The 21,247-nt window shown below is 35.9% G+C and overlaps 1 protein-coding gene across 1 annotated transcript; it reads left to right on the forward strand.

The window, feature by feature from the left end:
• The first annotated feature begins 4,323 nt into the window (after positions 1-4,323).
• Positions 4,324-21,001, forward strand: LOC106077870 (uncharacterized). The gene is made up of 6 exons (XM_056033585.1): positions 4,324-4,691; positions 7,709-7,983; positions 9,663-9,719; positions 10,912-11,060; positions 15,932-16,079; positions 18,743-21,001. The coding sequence occupies exons 1-6, from the start codon at positions 4,631-4,633 to the stop codon at positions 18,893-18,895; spliced, it is 843 nt and encodes a 280-aa protein (XP_055889560.1). The 5' UTR covers positions 4,324-4,630; the 3' UTR covers positions 18,896-21,001.
• Positions 21,002-21,247: the final 246 nt, after the last annotated feature.

Below are 21,247 nucleotides of genomic sequence, written 5' to 3' on the forward strand. Positions count from 1 at the left end.
CAGAAAAGACATATAATGCAGTGAGCAAACCAGAACTTGCTTTCACCAAATGGAAGAAACCAGAGAGACGGAAAAAACTTGAAGAAGGAATCCACCCCAACATGCTTTTTTTGAAGTGGAAGCTAGAAGAAGACAAGCTTAAGCCAGAACCAGAGAAACTGTCACATAGGTTTCATGCGTAAATTTTTAAAAGATCAGCAGTATTGGAGGGATTTTCTGAAGCATGTAGCAGCAGCCAATTAGTAGGCAAAAACAAACTCTAAACTTACGTGGTCACAACGAAAAACTGAATTCACCCAATCTTGGTAACTTCCTAGCATCTTTGAAATTTCTAGCAGAATTTGATGAGGTCACGAAACACCACTTACATAGAATCGAATATGGGAAGACGCATTATTTGTCACCATAAATTCAAAATGAGTTCATAAACTTGATGGGCAATAAAGTTAGGGAATCAATTGTTGGGAAAGTCAAGCACGTTTGTTTCTTTTCTCTGATGTTTGATCACCCCCCCCCCACACACACACAGATGTTTCTCACCAAGAAAAGGTATCCCTAATAGTTCTTGGATGTTGATAATTTCGAAATAAAAGAGTCATTCATTGGTAACTCTGAATATTTTGAAGCCTGGTGGACAACATTATGAAGAACTTGTTCTGAAATCTCTTAACTTTTTGGTTCTACTTTATAAATTAATATATTTCTAAAAAATGTGTCAGTAAAAAGATTAAAAAGTATTAGATTTTTTTTTAAATGTGCATATTTGGTAAAAATTCAAAAGCAATACGTTTTATCACTTTTTTGTATTTATGTATTCTTACAAAAATTCTTTCATAGCTGCTTTTACAATTCGAAGAGGTATTTAAATTAACCATACTGGAATATTACTAAAATGTCTATAAACTATTCGCTCATCATAGTAATGTTAGAAACGGTGATAGAACAATTTGATGAATGTGTGACGACTATTGAAGCTCTTTAGCTCCGATCTAAGAATACAGACACTAGATGCACAGCTCGTATACCATTGCCAGCTTTCTGTGAATATATACATGTAGGCCTATACCTTTTATTGCTTAACTTTTTGGGCAGATGTGCTTGGTAAAAGGCAACACTACAGAAGGTAATTTCAAATTAAAGAGGTTAATACTGAGAGCATTGATCCCTTTTAAAATGAGCCAGACGACAAGATATTTTAACAGAAATATCAAAACTAGAATACATCTACAGGCAGCAATGTTAATTTTTAAAGAAGCTAAAACTTGGAAGTACTTGAATTTTACAATTCAAATAAAATATCGAAGAGACTTAAGGAACCTTTACCAGCTCTTTGATAAAGTCTCCAACAGCTTCTTGCCAAATGCATGTCAACGTGGTGTCTTTTGAAAGAAGCTTTTCAAAAATAAAGTTAATAAAGAACTTTTAATAAAGAAATTTTGAGACATGAATTTCAAATCGGACAATTCTGTCCATTGAAAAGTTTGAAATCCTGAAAATTATTTTTACGCTTTTAAATGTTAAGCTTAATAATAATAATACTTATTATTATTATTTTGTACTGATAAATAAATCCAACGTCGGTACAAATGTTTACTGTTTAATTTAGGAGCTCTTTAAAATCGATTTAGGAAGGCATTTTGAGACATGAATTTCAAATCGGACAACTCTGTGACCCAGGGGCGGACTGGGTGTCAAGATCGGCCCAGGCATTTCTATACCATCCAGCCCATAAATTGTATATTATACGATGGGCACACAATTTTAGGTCTACCTGTCCTCAAAATGATTCTATTTATTTAGAAAATGTATCGATACAGTTGCATGTATACAGTTATTTAATACGTGCCTTAGAGACATCAATGAGGCCCCTGTCTTATAAAATACAGACGTAATTTAAAACAAAAAGATTATTGTTGTGGTAATACCGGCCCATTTGGGGACCGGCATTTGCCTGAACGCCCATATAGCCAGTCCGCCCATGACTCTGTCCATTGAAAAGTTTGAAGTCCTGAAACTTGCTTGTACGCTTTTAAATGTTAAGCTTAATAATAATAATACTTATTATTATTATTTTGTACTAAGTAAATTCGACGTCGGTACAAATGTTTACTGTTTAATTTAGGGGCTCTTTAAAGTCGACTTAGGAAGGCATGTTCAGTTAATGTTAAATATTTTTCTAATTTAAAATCTTAAATTTTAAATTATGCAATAACTAATGACAAAGTGTTGGAAACAACGAAAATAAAATCGATACTCTTTTTAACGTTCAGAAATAACTATTAACAAATGTAGGGAATTAGCTCACTGTATAATGGCGCAACAACAACAAAATCAACAAAAAAAACAACAAAAAAAAAACAACTAAACAATAAGTTTTAACTGGGAAGATTTGAAAGGAAAGCTGAGAGCGGTGACACCCTAAACTTACCGCACCGGGTGACACCTACCCTAGTGACGCCACTGACATTTGATACTATATGCTTTCCAGATATGTGAAGTGGTCTAGGCTACCACGTTAAGAGGGTGTTCATTCACGGGGATCTTAGTGGCTACGTAGATTTTAATGGGTGACTTCTGGACTTGGTGAGTCAAAACTTGAAGAGCTGGACAAGTTCACGTACCTTGGCAGCATCATAACAAATGATGGAGATGTCTACCATGATGTAGCGTGCCGAATAGGAAAGGCAGGGAGCATTTTCCAAAGGCTGCAGCCTATTTGGACTAGCCAAGCCATTGGACTGGAGACAAAAATACATCTTTTCAACACAATCGTCATTCCAACTGCTACATATGCATGTGAGAGATGGAAGTCATCTGTCAAAATTGAGAAAAGACTAAATGTGGCTCAACAAAAATGGCTAAGACGGATTTTGGGAGTCAGTTACACAGATCGGGTCTCAAACAAGGAAATCCTATGCAGAACAGGGGGTCGAACACTTAGTGAAGTTGTGACAGAGCGTCGCATGAGGTTTGCGGGACATATTCTACGACAAAATGAATTACGCACACCAAGAGTTGCGATAACATGGAAGCCAATACGAGGAAAGCGCAAACAGGGACGTCCTCGTATTACTTGGCGACACACCTTCATGGAGGACCTCAGAACAGTGGACACCAAGTGGGAGGAGGCTTCAGACATTATGCCAATGACAGACCTTTATGGAGACAGCTTGCCGCCCAAATGCGCCGAACGGCTCGGGAGGACCTATGTCTAAGTCTAAGTAAGTCTTCTGGAACATGAATTCTGGTTTTCAGAGGTTTATAGTTACCTAAACCTAAAGAGACATTAACAGCGTGCGCAAATTCGTTGACCGCGACTTGGAGATCATGTTCAGAGTAATGTATGGTACCGCAAGGTGCAGAGCTTAGTATAATTAAATTTAAAGAATTCCATGTACATGTTTTAGCAATTGATGCGAGTGTTCAGCTTTTGATGTATTCTCAAACTTGATATTATGTGGACAAGTACGAATATGGATGCTCATCATAAGTAACAACATTTGTAGCTCGCGGATTTCATTTTATTGCCAGGGGGATTTTGACACACAGTCCGCCCCTGTCTTTTTGGGGATAGTCATATTTTTACAAAGCTTAGATCAACTCTGTCTGTCTTGTAAAAAAGTGTGTACATGTTATTTCTCCCACATCCATTCTAGCAAAGCTGGCCTTAGGCATATGTAAACTAGGCATTCCACCGAGGGCCTCCGATTGGTGGGCTTGCACAGGACTCAGAAAAATGTTGTTGTTTTTTTTTAAAGAAAAAGTTGCGAAACATTGAACAAACCTGCCAGGAAAACCAACGATTTAGCAGAGTTTAAGTCATTGATTAACATGCATGACTAGATTGACACATAAAATGCGTAGGACGTAATTATCTTCTTTTTTTGAAGTAGGCCTATAACGTCCTATAGTCTATAGGTCGCTATATGTATGTAACTTATCTTGTATCATTCACAGCCAATCGCTAACTTCTTCCCACCGTCACACTAGAAACACACTCAATAAAACGATGTTAATACATGAATCAACAACAGCAAAATAATAATAATAGTAATAGTCAATTAAACCCATGATTTTGTTTTATATAGGAAAAAAAAAGAACTTTGGCCATGATTTTGGCGGTTCTTTCCCTTAGACTAAGGCTTAGTTAAAATTTTTGTTTAATTTTTTATTTTATAGATCTAAATCTAGACTTTTTTTTTTCTCTCAATGGGCGTAATTAATAATAAACATTCTTATTCAACATTACTAGCATTTTACTAGATTCTAATTGCTATACAGTTCAGTGCAACAATCTTCATGAGACCATTACTGATTATAAGACCATGAATTGACACTAGAATATATTAGATCTTTACTTTAGTTCCACGATGAGACACGACAGCTTATTATTATGTTTCCCCGGAAAATGGTGAGCGCTTTTTAACCTAGCACTCACTGAGATGCAGCCTATCAGAGCCTCAGGATAAGTGTTGCTATCTACCATGTTTTGCATATCATTACAGCTGCACTGCACAGACAATATCTGTATCCCTCAAGTGCTCAAGTCGTTTTTTTTTCTCTAATTATTTTAAGATACACTGTTTAATATTTTGCATATTGTGGATATATAGTTTCAATAGACATAATCATGATAAATAAAAAAACAGCATTGATTCTTGGACTCCCTGCTGCTTTTGTAATGATTTCAGGTATATCTTCATAATCTTATCTACTTACTAAGACTTACTTATAATTTATTATAATACTACAACTACTAGTAGTACTACTAGACTCTAGTTACTTAATTTTATACTTAATTTATAGTAATAAAATAGTATAGTCAAGACAGGTCAGATAGATCTAGATCTAATGATATAGAATCTAATCATATTAATATAATATTATATTATAATTATAGTATAGAATCTAGATCTAGATTCTGTCTAGATATCTAAATTAGGTGATCTATTGTTGAATTTATTCTACTAAATTTTTAATGGTATTATTAACTAGTCTTATCTTATTTATATAATGCAGACGTTACTTCAAAAAAGAAGATGATTACGTCCTACATGTCATGCATTCAGTCATGCATATTAACCAATGACTTAAATTCTGGCTAGCTCATTCCATGCATGCTCTAATAGCACTAGGGAAGAAGGAGCATTTGTACAAATTTTTCCTAGCATATGGGATGAGGCATGTGCCCTTATCTTTGTGTCTTCAATATTGAATTGTCTATTCTATATCTATATAGAGTATTATAGAGTCTAGATATCTCTAGTCTAGACTCTAGATATATAATAAGTCCCAAGTTCTACGAGTAGGCCTATAGTCAGCATAGTAGGCCTCTATACTATAGATAATAGATAGATCTATCTAGTCTAGATCACTACATTAAATAAGATAATAAGATCTATATAGTCTCTCTGGAATTACTGGATTACCGGTATTTAACTTAGAGAGTAGTCTAGTACTGTATTGACAGCTGTAATAGAGAGAGTCTACTAGATGCTATAGTATATAGACTCTACATCAGTGGTTCCCAAACTTTTTTGTCTCATAGACCCCTTGCCCATGTTTTCTGCTAACTTGTATTACAATTTTGCTAATTCATCATCAACTCCTTTTTTTTTTTTTAAACCTAATTTCTACGGATATTATGTTTCATATAATATAGGAAACTGTTGTTCTACGAAGTAGTCCTTCAAACATTAAATATAAATTAATTAGCCTTAAGTATCATTGTAAAAGTTTTCGCAAAGAGCAGTTTCTTTTTATTTGTTGATATTTCACATGTTGCTCAAATACTGGGTCCCCGGAACTGTTTTCTCTAACAGAAGGGGCAAAGGCAAGTAGCTGTAGCCTAAACAAGCAAGCTTTGAGCAGAAGGGGCTCGTTAGCCTTGGCTTGCTACCCATCTAGCAGAAGGAAAACCCATGCTGCCTTGCAGCTATACCTAAACATGGGAAAGGTTTCGTGGGTCAACCCTGAGAAAAATAAGGAGCTGGCGACCCTTAGGCAGTCGGCAGCACACAGCGCTACACCCTGTCAGAGCCTGTGATGCCGCCTATCCCAAATTGTATATATATGTCGTTTGTAAAGAATTACACAAGACGTTTTTAATGTTTTAACTCACGGCGCTTGCACTGTAATATTGTTTAAAGAAAGTCTTTTAATAATATTATTTGTAGGTTTGTGTAAGAGTCTGTAAAACTTCTTCAATTGCTGGTAAAATCAATGTTTTACTATTGTGTTTTCCCAATTTCGTTAAAAGTAAATAGGTATTTTAACATGTTTACAAACCCTCATCTTCTCTATATGAGGTCGAATAGAGATTTTGTTGTAATCAAAAGATTTTCACAAACCTACATTTTTTATCAGGGTGGCATCTTCTCAAATGATCGTCCAACATAATTGGTTTCATATCGTTTAAAAAAAAGTCACTTAAGACAACTGCTTGTTTGTCAAGGAAGGAAGGAATCCCAATTTTAAATACTCAACGCTGTACAGTCTACATTTTTTTTAAACATTAGCGTGTGATTGTCAAAAGAGCTGAGCCGAAGGCTCTTCGAGCTCTAGGCGTGTAAACCTGCTTGAACATAACTGTTCTGTCTGGAAGAGGTCCAAGTCAATGCCTGTGTAAAGCATTGCTATTTCCGATATATATCTGGCACTCCGAGTGCATGGACTAGAATGTATGGCCGAAGGCCGAGTACACCAGGAACATCCGCCATTTCCCTATGTTGTACCAAGCTAACCATGCAGGACGCGCCATTAGTGTAACGGTCCCTTGAGGAACAGCACATGGATTATCAATAGGGAGGTGGAAGCTCTCTTTCAACTCCAAAACGAGCAATGGGAAAGCTCTCGCATTCCCTTGGACACTCCCACATGAGTTTTGTTTTGCTATTCATTAGCCTAATTACTTCCTCAAGTAATCGTTTCCACCCGGGTGCCACATTGAGCAGAATAGCGTACCCGGGTTAAACATTAGCTACATGTAGAATAGACCAAATTAAGCTATTTAAATAAGTACTGAAATTGAATACACAACAATTTTTGTTTAGCAGCATAAATATTTAAAGGATTAACTAATTTACAAATCACATATTAGTGTATGAAATAATTACATTAATGTATGTGATGTGAACATTAAAGTTACAACCTGCTTAAATGAAATCCATTATTGTAGACCCCCATACACATCTCAATGAACCCAATTTATTTTTCCACTTTTGTAGACTGCTGGGGGTCTATATAGACCACTTTGGGAATCACTGCTCTAGATAGTAGAGTGACTTAGATTAGTAAGAGTCTAAATAGTACTTATATAATATTTATACTAGGTTCTAGTATAGTTATAGTTCTTAGTATTTACTAATTTATTAGTTCTAGATCTACTCTAGTAACATACTAGACTAGATCTAGACCTAGAATATATTTTTAGATCAACAGTAGTTACTTTTACAATTAACAATATTTAGATATTCTATATTAATGTTAAAAAAGATGCTAGGAAAAATTCATAAGCATGTTCTGAACTGAGGTTTCAATTGTCCTGGGTTCAAACCATGTCTCCCACTATCACCTGCCGTCTTGCAGGAGGTTAGGTTTAGTATGTAACAAATGGGGTGCTTAAAGTAAATAATTCAGTTATTCTGCTATGAGCACATTTAACTTTAATATACACAGAAAATAGCTGTTGAAATTTCTTTCATTACAGGGATTATCCTTTCCCTCTTGATTTACTTCTTAATGAGTACTTTAGAAGATGGTTTCATCAAACGGAATACTGATATCCAACTTGACGACAGAAGCCATAGTAGATACCAATCTGGAGGCAGAGATAACTCAGGCCATAAGGAATGGAAAAGGGCGATAGAGATACTGAACCAGTCATATGATCTACCATATCCAGCTTTTTCTCGAGACTCAGAAAGTGACAACAATGCCTACTTATTCATTACCAAATATCCTTTTTGGATTTTAGGATTCCTTGTAAGTTTCTTGTTTTCAATAGTTGGCATAGTTAAACACATTTACCAGCTCTTTTAAAAGGATTCTAATAACTTTAAAAAAAATTTCTTAGTTCTGTATTGTACATCCTTTTTTTCTTTTAACAGTATAGAATCATTTTGAAACTTAGAGGTCCATGGGCACTAAAAAGGTCTTTTTTTTTTAAAAACAATTTCTGGTTTCTATTAGAGCTTTGTTAATTACGGTGGCAGGCTATGTGTCAATATTGGCCCTGTAGTACCATACGAACCAGCCCACAATTTGATTGTCATATGATCTACATCTATTGGTATCTGCACTCAAAATAAATAAAGTTTGATTAAGAAACAAAAAACTGAATGCATGAATACAAATGTGTTTTTTGCACTACCTATTATATTTCTATATATTGGTAGACTTGGAGGCAATATGAAGTCTCCTTTAGTAGGAAAAAAATCTACTGTACAATCGCAACCTTAATCATTATAAATTGAATTCTTCATTACATGCCTTTGCAACTATTTGATATAACTAAAATAGTAAAGCATAAAACTTGAAAATGGACCAAAACTCCAATTTCTACTCCCTTTCATCATTCATTCACCCCCCCCTTTTTTTTTCTTTTTAACTCTTTTATCTCCGCAATTATATTCCATGTTCTGACAGAATTGTTCATTTTTCACATTTGTACATTTACCTGTTATGATGAAACTTCAATAACATTTTTGTTTGTAATCAGAAAACGTTACTTTTGGTACAGAATTATAGGAGAATGAATGCTCTTTTTATATAACACTAATACACATTTATAAAACCAAAAATTAATTTAATGGTGTCAAATCAACAATGGTATCGTTAATTAGGAGAGAAAGAGTTAAAAAGCATGTATTAACTCACTTTGTGTGTCTGTGCAACTATCTGTCTGGTAAAAAGTTTGAACATGTTTTTCTCCTATTTCCAATTCTCAAATCAAGTTAAAACTTTGCACAATTATTCATTGAACCTGACAAGACATGAATTGATAAAAAAAAAACAATTTAGTTAATTGATTGTTGGGGATTAATTATTATGTTTTATATCAAAATAAGGGGAGTAAATGCTACTTAATGGGAGATGTAGGCGTATATAAGGATTTAATCCCCTTATTACTTTTGGACTTGCTTTTTCTCCCACTCCCCATTCTCAGATCATGTTGAAACTTTGTATAATTATTCATAGTCAATGGCATACACAAATGAATCAAAAAATTAACCAATTAGTTAATCATTTGGTACTTATTAATTCATCTTGTTTTATATCAGAAGGGGAGCTAAACCCTGTAATTTTTCAGATAAATGGCAGTAATTAGAGGTTCTTTCCCTTAGATAAGCTTTGTTTTTATAAAAGTATTCTTTTTTGCTATTACTTTTAATCCTCTCCTCTGTGATAGTTTTACTAGTGGTTACATCATAATCTATTTAGTCAATACAAACATTTACACACACACACTCTGTAATTACTATGCAAATATTTGCAAGAAGCACTATGTCTTACCTTGTGCTTCTTTGCATTTGAAACAATGGAGACTAACTGGGTTTATGTTTGGGATACACTGAGAAGTGGTTGCCTGTGGAGCCAGTTCTCCATATCATTTCTCTCTTTTTTATGTCAAGATCAAATGTTTCATCTGTATTTCTCAACAGTATGTCATCCCTGGACTGTTTGGTCTTCTGTCCGCTCTATTCCAGAAGAAAGGCTTGGTGAGTAAATCAACCATTTATTTTTTTACGATACCTCAATTCAAGTCACTTCTTCATGGAGGGTGGGCGGATCCTGATCTCAGAAACAGCTCTTATGATTTCCTAGAAATTTAACAGTAGATTTATATTGCTGAGAAAAGAATTGCTAGCGCGTTGGCCACATAAGGAAAACTCTGTTATAATATTTCAATGTAAAAAATAAATAAATATAAATTTGACTTTGACTGGAGACTATATCTAGGTCTAGAGCCAACATGTTGTAGTCAGCCATAGCACTGTAAATGCGATAACTGAGTAAATGTAAAGTTGCTTTAATTTTTATAAAGTTTATAAGCGGTGCTTATATTTTTACGTAAATCTAATATATCTAATACATCTAGATTCTAGATCTAGAAGTAGATCTAGACTAGATCTTAAAAGAGTTTTAAGGTCTAGTGTTTGATCTAGAACATACCAATAAATAATCGCACAAATATACCTATCTCGCTGGCCAGATCAGGAAATGCATATTTTCTAGCAGCTGACAGTGTCACGGGTTCGATACTCGAATCAAACCAAAAAAAAATTTATTACTTTTTTTTAGTATTTTATTATTTTATTATATTTGAATTTTAATAATGGAGGTATTGTCTTTTTACAAAAAATATTTTAAAAAAGGTTTATCTTGTTAATGCAGTCTTTATAAACTGCATGCAAAGAGGAATAGAAGCCTTTGAGAGTAAATGCTACAGAACAATGCTGAGTATGAGATACCAGGAAAAGAAAACTAATGAGTTTGTACTTTTACAAGTAAACACACTGGCTGGCAAAAAAGAAGACCGCCTCACTATTGTGAAGAGACGAAAGCTGAGCTGGTTTGGTCATATTGTAAGCCATGGCTCACTGTCAAGTCATCCTTCAAGGTGGAGTGTACAGTGGAGGGAGCATGAAGGAAATGTTGCCCAAAGAAAAGCTGGCTGGATAACATACAAGAATGGACCAGCCTCTCTCTTGATATCCTGCTAAGAACAGCTGTTGACCAGGAAAGTGGATTGATTAGGTTGCCCGAACTGTCACAGTTACCCCTACGCCGCAAGTCAAGGGACAGATGATGATGATGATGATTTGACTGTTAGTGTCTTAACAATATTTGTTTTAAATTCCCTTTTTTTTTCCTCATTTAAATTCCTTCCTTCATGTTTTCTTCCTCTAGTACATTGTTTCCATCATCTTCTCTGTGATATCTCTGCTCCTAATGGCGGCAATGGCGGCAGTTGGTTTCTTATTTGTATTTGCTGTGCTGTTTGTGTTAGGCACTGTCTCCAGCCAGTGCCACGATGAGAATGGTGTTTGCAAGTGTGGGTAAGGTTACTGCTTCATTTTGATGCTGTTTTTCTGTTTTCCTAACCTGTTAAAATTCTAAGAAAAAAAAAATAGGAAAAAATATAGATGTTAGAATCTATTTATATAATTCTCTTCTTTGCCCAAGAGTTTGGATGAGAAGAAGAAGTAAAGGAAAGATCACTCTTTTATTTCTGTGGAAAGAGTAATCCCATGAACCTTACAAGCCTTGCGTGTAGTGAAATCATACAGTGTATCATGAAAATTTTATTTCCTACTTAGATCACGCTCAATAGCAACAATCATCGAATGTTTCAATCTATCTATGAGAATTGTTTAACTAAAGTAATTCTTCATTAGTTTAAGTTGCGAGAAGCTTCTTTCACCAGATTCCAAAATTATGGGATAATGCCGTTTTTTTTTATCGCTCGTAGGATTAGCATTTTCCTTATTGAATGACACCCCATAAAAACAATTTTTATCTGTATATTTCAGGAGATTTGTATGAGTTTTCTTAAGATTTTAATAATTTCTGGATATCTCCAGGACTTTTCCGTCTATTTTGCAATTTCATGAGATTTCTAGGAGCTCCTGGTTAAATCGACAGGAGGCCGCGGAAAATCTGTAATAAGTTATACAATAGTTTATATTAATAATTTATACACCTAGAATTAGTGCGGGGCCTACTGCGGTTACATAAGTGTGGAGCCCACTGCGGTCACCTAAGGCCGGCCCTGCAAAATAGCGGCGTATGCTATGCCGCTGGTCGACTAGTTTTCAGTGAAACTATTAACCGTGATAATTAAAAACAAACGTCAATAACTGTCGTCACTGTTTGTTTGAGTAATATTTTATTTAAATTTTAAGATTTTGACAAAGTTTTATAGAGGAGGTGTAGAAATAGAAGACACAAGTAAGATAAAAACTAGTAAAATAAAAAAATAAAAATGTTTTACAATACCTCTATTCAAGTTACTCCTTCTTGGAGGTTGGACCCTAATCTCGAATACCGGTACTGCTCTAATGACTTTTCTAGAAATTTAACACTAGCTCATTGGCCACATGGGGAAAACTCTAGTTTTTCATAGTAAAATATAAATAAATGTAAATGTCAGCAGTATTACTGTAACTATTTAATAAAAGTAAATTTATAGTTGCTTCAATTGTATTGAAGTTATTGTCTAGGTGAGTTTTACAGGTTTATCTAGGGGATGACTAACTTGACCGGGTTCCCCACCTCAACAGGCTAATGCAATAACCAACGAGCAACAGCATACCAAATTGCATGATAACTGAACAGTGAATAAATGGTCATTCAGATTGAACAGGAAATAAATGGTCAATGATCGTTCAACAAGAACAATATTTAATAATAAATTCATTAAACAATATTTCGAACATATACACACCTCACGCATGCACACTCATTTTTGGCCATACAGTTCAGTAGCTTCAAATACTATGATACGACTCAAGAATCAGTCACTGCTCCAAGGACGCGCTCTAGACTCCACTCTTCATCATAGCCCCAAGCCTAACACCCGTTAAAACGGGAAACAGTGAAACTGTAGCGTAACCAGATTCTACAGCTAGAAAGTTCTCTCTGCTACAATAACAATTCAGGAACTAAGCTTGACGTAAACACACACAATATTATTGACAACAAAACATGCCCAATACAAACTACTTCCTATACATAAAAACACAACTATTAAACACGAAAAGAAAACTTCATGCGCACACAACATCCCCTACTGTTTGTCGAAGAAGTGTAGATTCATCAACTTTATAGATCTAGATCCAGTGTTTACTTCACTATTGGTCTCAGAATCAAACTAGATGTTTGTCTTAGTGCTAAATTTTCATGATCAGTGTCTATATCAATTTCATCTTCATTTTCAAATGTACTTAATATATTATTTGAGAGAACCACTGCTTGGTAGATTTTTGTAGGCAGGTGGAGCTATTTATTCCACTGCAGGTCCCAGGTTCAAATCCTGGGATTTTTAATTTTGGGAATTTTTCGGCCCCTCTGAGTCCACCCAGCTCTAATGGGTACCTGACATTAGTTGGGAAAAAGTAGAGGCGGTTGGCCGTTGTGCTGGCCACATGACACCCTCGCAAACCGTAGATGACCTTTACATCATCTGCCCTATAGACCACAAGGTCTGAAATGTGAACTTTACTATAAGTCTATAAGGGATTAGAAGAAATGTTTATTTTTTTGTTTATCATATTGATTAATTCAGACTCTACTTGTTTTTTTTTTCTCGTAAGAGTTTGGAGTTGGTTAAATGTTTAACTTAGATTATACTTTCTCAATGTGTAATAATTATTAATATTGTTGTAACCCTGCCTTGCACCAGTGCTTGAGGTGCGCACTAGCGCACTAGTGAACGTAAACAGGAAGAGACTAGGAGAGAGATAATAACATTGCATCAGGGATTGTGAAGAGTCTGAATGTTTGGAAACTAAGAAGCCAGCTTTTGGTGCTGCCTGAAGGTTGTAGAAGGGACCTGGAGCGAAGCGGGGAAGGCTGTCGTTGGTCCACATTCGGGTTGCTGTTTAAAGGACTGGTAAATTAGTAGAAAGACTCTGAGGAAGCTGAAGGATGCTATGTGTTTGTCCTAGTGAATAAACACCTGTATTTATTTCCTGTTACACTGTGTTGAGTTGCATGCCTATTCGTTGAGTGCCTAACCTAGAGTTACAACAATTGGTATCAGAAGTGGGATTTAGGCAGCTCAACGAAAGGAAACAATGACAACGCTGAGGAAGCTAGATGAACTAAGCTGTAAACAGTTAAAAGAGGAGCTCCGAGCCAGGGAGCTGAGGATCTTCTGTGCCAAAGAAAAAATGAGAGAACGCCTTCGACAAGCCTTGCTGGACGAAGATGAAGATCCGGACTCGTATCTGTTCGAAGTACAACCAGATATCAGAGAGCTCATGAATACCGTGACAGATCAGATGAACTCGTTCCAGGTACAGCTAAAAGAGGTCAACGAGCAGATCTGTACCATGATTAAACAGATAGGTATCAGTACCTCGCTGAACAAGACTGATGATACGTTTGATACCGTGATGAGCAAGACCGACGATCAGATGGCTACCATGTCGACAGGTATAAACAATCCGTTACTCAACGGAGACGCCGTTGATGGTGGCGCTGTCTATGACTGTAATAGTGAGCCGTGCAAGCTTGGCTCCTACGACAAGAATCCTAACATTTGTTGTGAAATTACTGAGCACAGATCTGATCATGCTATCGTGATTCCTGCCTACACTCAGACGTTGAAAAATAACTGTGATGACGGGACCTCCTCAAAGGGAGAATTCGAGCACCTGAAGACCTGCCAACTAAGTATTTGTCCTGATACCAGTATCAGCAAGAGAAGCGCTGATGGTGGTACAGCAGATGGACACATAGGACGTTGTAAACGTGCCCCACAGATATGTCTTTCAGACAGGCTTAAAGATTATACCGTGTTTGACAACCTGGCCTCCTGGGGGCCCACGGCACATCGAGAAAGCCTGCTGGAGCAACGTGTAAGACAAATGGTCTTGATGACCTACGCTATGACATCCACTGCATCGCTTCTTGCCATGAGTCTGCCGTCGGTGGTAACTAAGAGAAAGGCCAGACAACGGAAACGACTTCCCCTTAACCAAAGGCAGGTCAATTGGAGCAGAAGGAGAAAGCGGCACCTGCAGAGAGCAGTGTGGATTGCTTTGTGGGGAGCACGATCAATGCAATCTGTGACTCCCACTGACCGACCTCCACCTGCACTGGCCAACCGTGAACATGTTTCTTTTCGGGACGAAAAGACTAAGGTGGGGGTAGTGTTGTAACCCTGCCTTGCACCAGTGCTTGAGGTGCGCACTAGCGCACTAGTGAACGTAAACAGGAAGAGACTAGGAGAGAGATAATAACATTGCATCAGGGATTGTGAAGAGTCTGAATGTTTGGAAACTAAGAAGCCAGCTTTTGGTGCTGCCTGAAGGTTGTAGAAGGGACCTGGAGCGAAGCGGGGAAGGCTGTCGTTGGTCCACATTCGGGTTGCTGTTTAAAGGACTGGTAAATTAGTAGAAAGACTCTGAGGAAGCTGAAGGATGCTATGTGTTTGTCCTAGTGAATAAACACCTGTATTTATTTCCTGTTACACTGTGTTGAGTTGCATGCCTATTCGTTGAGTGCCTAACCTAGAGTTACAACAATATTGATTATTTTTAATTTTAAACATTCTCAAGTATCAGTTGAAATGTTAGACCCTTTGGCTGTTTTATTTCTCACACACATTAAATCATATTTGGCCTGTTGGTTGTCTAATTTAAATGGATAAATAAAATTATTACCATCGCTTTGCCTATTAAAGAGTTTCATGTGGAAACTTCCACTCTCTTTATATCTGGTTGAATTGATGGCTGTTAGAAAGTAAATAGGGATTAGTTATTCCAAGGACATGCTAAGGAAAGACATGCATACCTTTTTTTTTTTACCTTGTAAGCTAAGTTGAAATATTAGTAACTAGTGAATGAATTAGTGAGGGCTTCTGCTTTTAAAAAAAATAAAAAATAAAATATATATATGTATATATATATATATATATATATATATATATATATATATATATATATATATATAAAGGCACATTCCTTGTTCCATATGCTAGGACAAATTTGTACAAGTGCTCCTTCTTCCCTTGTGCTATTAGAGCATGGAATGGGTTGCCTGAGCCAGCCAGGAAAACCAGTGACTTGGCAGAATCTAAGTCATGGGTTAACATGCATAACTAGATGCATGACCCATAGCGTGAAATCATCTTCTTTTTTTTATCATATAAGATAAGAAGATCAATAGATTACATTACATTGTAATTAATTTCAAATTTCAGAGGTGAAACATATAACCAATTCAAAAGTTGCTCCACCATTTCTTCTGTATTCTCCCTGTTGATGTCAATCACTGGCTTTATCGTCATCGGATGGATTGCTGTCTTGGTGATGCTAATCATCTGTAGCTACTTCACCTGCTGTGCTAAGGTAAGAAAAAACAACAACCTTATGTTATTTTGCCTATACCTTTACCTATTCCTTAGTTTATTGGACCGTTGGGGCACCTTGCAAGATCTGTCAACCATTTTTCTCCTTTCCTCTCTGTCTTTTGCCCTAGTTAGAACCTCTTTCAATGGCAGGCCAGTCCATTCTTTTATGTTGTCCTCCCATCTGTCTGCCTCTTCTTCTTTTTCCTGGTACTGTTTCCTGAAGGAAGGTCTTTGCAAGCCCCCAGTTATTTTACTTGTCCTTTCCAAATATTTCTGACCTTGAAAATGTTAAGGTATTGCAGCGATGCCCTAACTATCATACCCAAACTATGGCCTGAAAGACTCTGAGATGCAGAGCTATTTGGTCGATCAAAACTTCTGCCCACTATGCATAATGAAACCTCAGAGGCTTGGTTCCAGTAGAGCTAGTTAATTTATGTGGTGATACTGCCTGTAACACGTTTTGTAAATGACACCTAGGCTGAAAAAGGCTTGGCATCACTGTGATATTGTATTTGTCAAAGTTTGGCAGATGAGTCATCACTTGCCTCTACAACTATGGGTGGCTCTGGTTCTTGTATATTGCGATAGTAGGAGATGACGTGGGCAATGCTTTTCAGCCCCAACATGGTGCCAAGATGGAGATGGTCATTATTAGGTTAATGTGGAAGCAAAACAGAACCCTGCCTGAGCATAGCGACATAAATAGGGGAGCTTCACTTGCCCCATAGATTGTTAGATCATGAAGAGAACTATATTTGCCCCATAGACTGCTAGATCTTAAAGAAAGCTTCATTTCACTTGTTTCTTAGACCGTTAGATCTTAAAGAGAACTTCATTTGTACCATAGACAGCTAGATCTTAAAGAGAGCTTCAGTCCACTAGTCTGATAGACAGCTAGATCTTAAAGAAAGCTTCAGTCCACTAGTCTGATAGACTGCTAGATCTTAAAGAGAGCTTCAGTTCACTAGTCTGATAGACTGCTAGATCTTAAAGAGAGCTTCAGTCCACTAGTCAGATAGACTGCTTGATTTTTAAGGAAGTTTCTGTTTAGCCTATTTATAAATGTATACCACACAGTGATGTACTGGGTAAATGGGCATCTGGACAAATCTCTGGTGGGCCTTGTGCAACTGAAAGCGATGAACTGTTAGGCACATGTCCAGGCAAAAGCAACTATGTTGCAGAAACGCTATAGAGCAACATATTGCGGCCTCTGCCAATGTGATCCTCTTTACTGACTCACTTTCCTGCCTACAAACTCTCGGAAGCTCAGAGATGTGGTCTACCCTACTGGAAAAGACAATGGCATTTGTGGAGTGCCTAGAAAGAAAACATATGTATTGTGATGCAATGGATTCCCTCGCATTGTGCAATCAGAGGAAACGAGAAGGCAGTTTTTCGAAGGTTGGAACCCATTTAGATCCACCAGAGGAGCTACAAACATATGAGATTGCAAAAGCTAGGATTTGTGAATGGATAAAGCCCAAGTGGTACGATACCAGGGACCATTGTAGCACTGGACGGAAAGTCTGGAAATTTCTAAAATGCCCAAACAAGAAGGACAAATGGTGGCACCTAGACAGAAAGGATCAGACAATTATGGCACGTTTTTGCACGGGACACTGTCCGATAAGAGCCTGCTAGGATCCAAGAGAACTATGATCCCAAATGTCGACACTGTCACATGGAGGATAAGACGGTAGAACACATTCTCAATTATTGCACAGAAACACATTTGAAGACATGACTAGTCTTGTAACACAACTGGTGCATGCAAGGGTCTTGCCCTGTGCGGAGACAGGTAAACCGCACTGAACACTGCCAGATCCTGGACTGTGCTATAAGGGATAAATCTCAGCATGGATTGTTAGTGCTTGGAGGTTTACAAATTCTGGGCCAGTTCCCAATGGCCAAGTGCCACTTGAAGCACATGAAAGGAAATAACATTGTGAAAGATTTTCATCATAATCTCATATAAAAGAAACCCTCAAAGTGTTACCATTGATTCTAGCCTTCCCTTTATAATTTAAAAAAAAAATTTATACACTGTAATACTAAGGAATTTTCTAAAATAATGTAATAGCCTATGCCCGTATTCTGTGCTTCTTGCAGACTTCAAGCCCTAATTCACATCAAACAATTAACAAACCACATAAGAACTATACATCTTTAGACATAGAATTAGCATAAGTGTGAAAATATTTGTATATATCTATAAAAGGACATACATCAACTTATTAAAATTATGGTACAGTTATGAGGTGCTGCGCTGAACAGCAGTTCTAGCGCACTACAGGAGGCCTGAGCCTTCCTGCCTTGTAACCACTTGAAGTTCATCCTAGGTAATGCCTGGGCCAATTTCGACACCCAGTTTTCCATGCTACTATCTTACAATGATGACCAGAGCTCTTATTGTAGGCATTGGGTTGCATTAGGCTGTTTTGACTTTAGAAATTAAGAACAGAAAAACACATTCATGAACTTTCCCTTTATGTGCTGCTCTACTCTATCCATGTTCAGTTTGCTTTCATGAGTTGAACTGAAAGGCCCTTGTTTAATGGGGTACATTGAATACACCAAGATGCCCCTGGTCTGTTGCATTGAGTAGGATTTATACTCTTGCTATAAATATAAAATACACATTTTTTTGCTCTTCAGACCATATCAACTGGAGGGATTGTGCTGTCCCCTGCTCAGCAGCCCATGATACCATTGGAGGCTGATCCTAATGCAGCTACCTACACCCAGCAGTCTTACAACTATCCACCCCCGCAGCAGTACTATGACCAAAGTATTCCCAGCAAAGTGTAAGGACTACATCAGCCGGGACCAGAAAGCCTGACAAAACAGAGATCGGCTGTCAGGCTCCTGTTCTTCTTTTTATATTATGTGTCTCAAATTATATTCTTTAAACACACTTCAGGCAATCTAGGTATTATGTCAAAGTGCACAAGTTTTGAAAGCATGCGATAAAAGGAATCTCTAAGTTTTCATTGTCTTTGTTCTGTCTTGGCTTGCTATCTTTAGCTTTGGTCTGTTATAAAGATGTTAGATGTTGAAATGTCTATTGCAAAAATGCCATTGACTTGTCAGTAAAATAATTCATGCATAATTAATAGTTATATTATTTTCATAAAATATGTAGCAGCTGAGCTTCTTTGAAGATACATCTCTGAATTATTATATACCTACAACCTCAACAAATAGGTCTTTTTCTGTTGCAAAGACTTTTGAGTGTGTACAGTAGATAGCTACTAAAGAAAATTATTTCAAAAAGCCAATGTAACATCAGCATATCAGGAATATCACACTCAAGAGCAAGCATAACCATACTGCTCAATTGTTTGTTTCATTGATTTAAAAAATGTTAAGATTTTTTAATAGTCATATTTCTACAGTTTTTTAAATCTTAATTTGAAAATATTGTTTGGTTGTTAATGATATGGCACTAAACTATGTTGGTTTTAATATATATTTCTGTATGTAAAAACGTGTTTTTGAGTAATCTTTTTCGTCAGGTAGCACATTGTAAGGTAGAAGAGAAGTCAGAATACCAGACAGAAAAAAGCTTTTTTTTTTCTAGTAGTGTGATAATAAAACCTCCATAACTTTCCTTGGTGCATTAATCTCAAAATCAGTTTATCAGAATAATGATGAAACAAAGGCATTTTTCTAGTTAAGTTTTAAAGAAAAAACTTTTAAATTATATCTGTCTCATAAAATGAAATTCAATTTGACAATTTGATTGGAAATAAAACACTTTCTGGGTTCAATTAATGTTGTTAGCATCTGTGCCATATAGAAGTGCATTCAGCTTATAATATTTGTTTCAAGGATATTTTTTTATTATAAATGTATCTGTACCTTGTACACGACAATATTTTGTACCCTGTGAGATAAAAAAAAAATTATTTTTTTTTCTAATAGCTTTTATACTAATAAATTTTTTTAAGTGACACCCTTTTCACTTAATAATATTGTGATTCGGGGGGGATAGTAGCTGAATGGTACAGTGCTTGGCTTTGGAACAGAAGGTCTCGGGTTTGAATCATGGGAAAGATTGGGATTTTGAATTTGTGGATTTTTTTGTTTAGGACTTCCCTGATTCCAACTAGCTCTAATGAGTACCTGACATAAGTTGGGGAAAGTGAAGGTGGTTGGCTGTTGTGTTGGCCATAGAAGCAGATGACCTTTACATCATTTGCCCAGTAAATCACAAGGTAGTTTACTTTAATTTTGCCTCCTTTGCTCTATTTTAGGTTATTGCAATTATATTTAAACATTTTAATTTCGCATTTCTATAACATAGCTCAAGTAATATCTCTATTTTACTCATTATACATGTTGAGACATATTTTTGTTAAAATTGTAGCATCAGTTGAAAAATATTCTTTTCAAGTTTTGAAAACATTATTTACCAGAATGTTTGTTTTTCTGTTGTCTTTATTTTACTTGTGCCTTTAATAAATCTCATTACAGTAACTTAAAATTATTTTTTGATAACATAAATTCTTTTTCATATATACTTTATAATTTAGAGCTCTTCATTTAGAATGAAATTCTTTTTATTAAAAGAAATATATATCTTATCTCATGCCTAGATCATAATTTAGCTTGTATAATTTTTGACTGTGTGTAGATGATGATCTTAATGTTTGTCCAAGAGTATGTTGTAAAGTTTTTTTGTTGTTTTTTTTTAAAAAGGATGTTGCGCATTGTAACTTTTGATTAAAAGTATAGCAGACTGCAAAACTGAATTTTCAATTGAAATAGAATTTAAGTGTATACGAAAATAATTCTTTTACTCTTCACTGTAGAGAAACTAAAATAGCTTATTAGAAAAATGAAATTACTTACCAAGATGTATTTATGCGGATACTCAATAGTTTTATTTATGCAAATTTATTTAAAAAAGATTTCTTTTTTTTTTTGTCATCTTTTTTTGAAATATGTATATACATATATTATACATTTTCTGTCATTCTTAAATTCCATTTCTGTGCTTATGTTTCTAAAGGGTGATATTTGATTTTTGTGACTCTTAGTTCAGTTTTTGCCTTGATTTTTAAACATTTCTCTTTCCTATTTTTAAGCGAATTGGAAACCACTGCAATCATTTTAAAACAAAATTTTGGGACTTTGCAGTACTGTTTGGAAATTTCA

Source organism: Biomphalaria glabrata, chromosome 6 (genome assembly GCF_947242115.1).
Source record: "Biomphalaria glabrata chromosome 6, xgBioGlab47.1, whole genome shotgun sequence".
Taxonomy (NCBI): domain Eukaryota; kingdom Metazoa; phylum Mollusca; class Gastropoda; family Planorbidae; genus Biomphalaria; species Biomphalaria glabrata.

What these genes read in the sequence shown, in the direction of transcription:
- LOC106077870 (XM_056033585.1), top strand. Translation starts at nt 4,631, where the DNA reads ATGATAAATAAAAAAACAGCATTGATTCTTGGACTCCCTGCTGCTTTT. An exon ending in TATTCCAGAAGAAAGGCTTG is followed by an intron (nt 9,720 to 10,911) that starts GTGAGTAAATCA and finishes TTCTTCCTCTAG; the next exon opens with TACATTGTTTCCATCATCTT. An exon ending in AATGGTGTTTGCAAGTGTGG is followed by an intron (nt 11,061 to 15,931) that starts GTAAGGTTACTG and finishes TTCAAATTTCAG; the next exon opens with AGGTGAAACATATAACCAAT.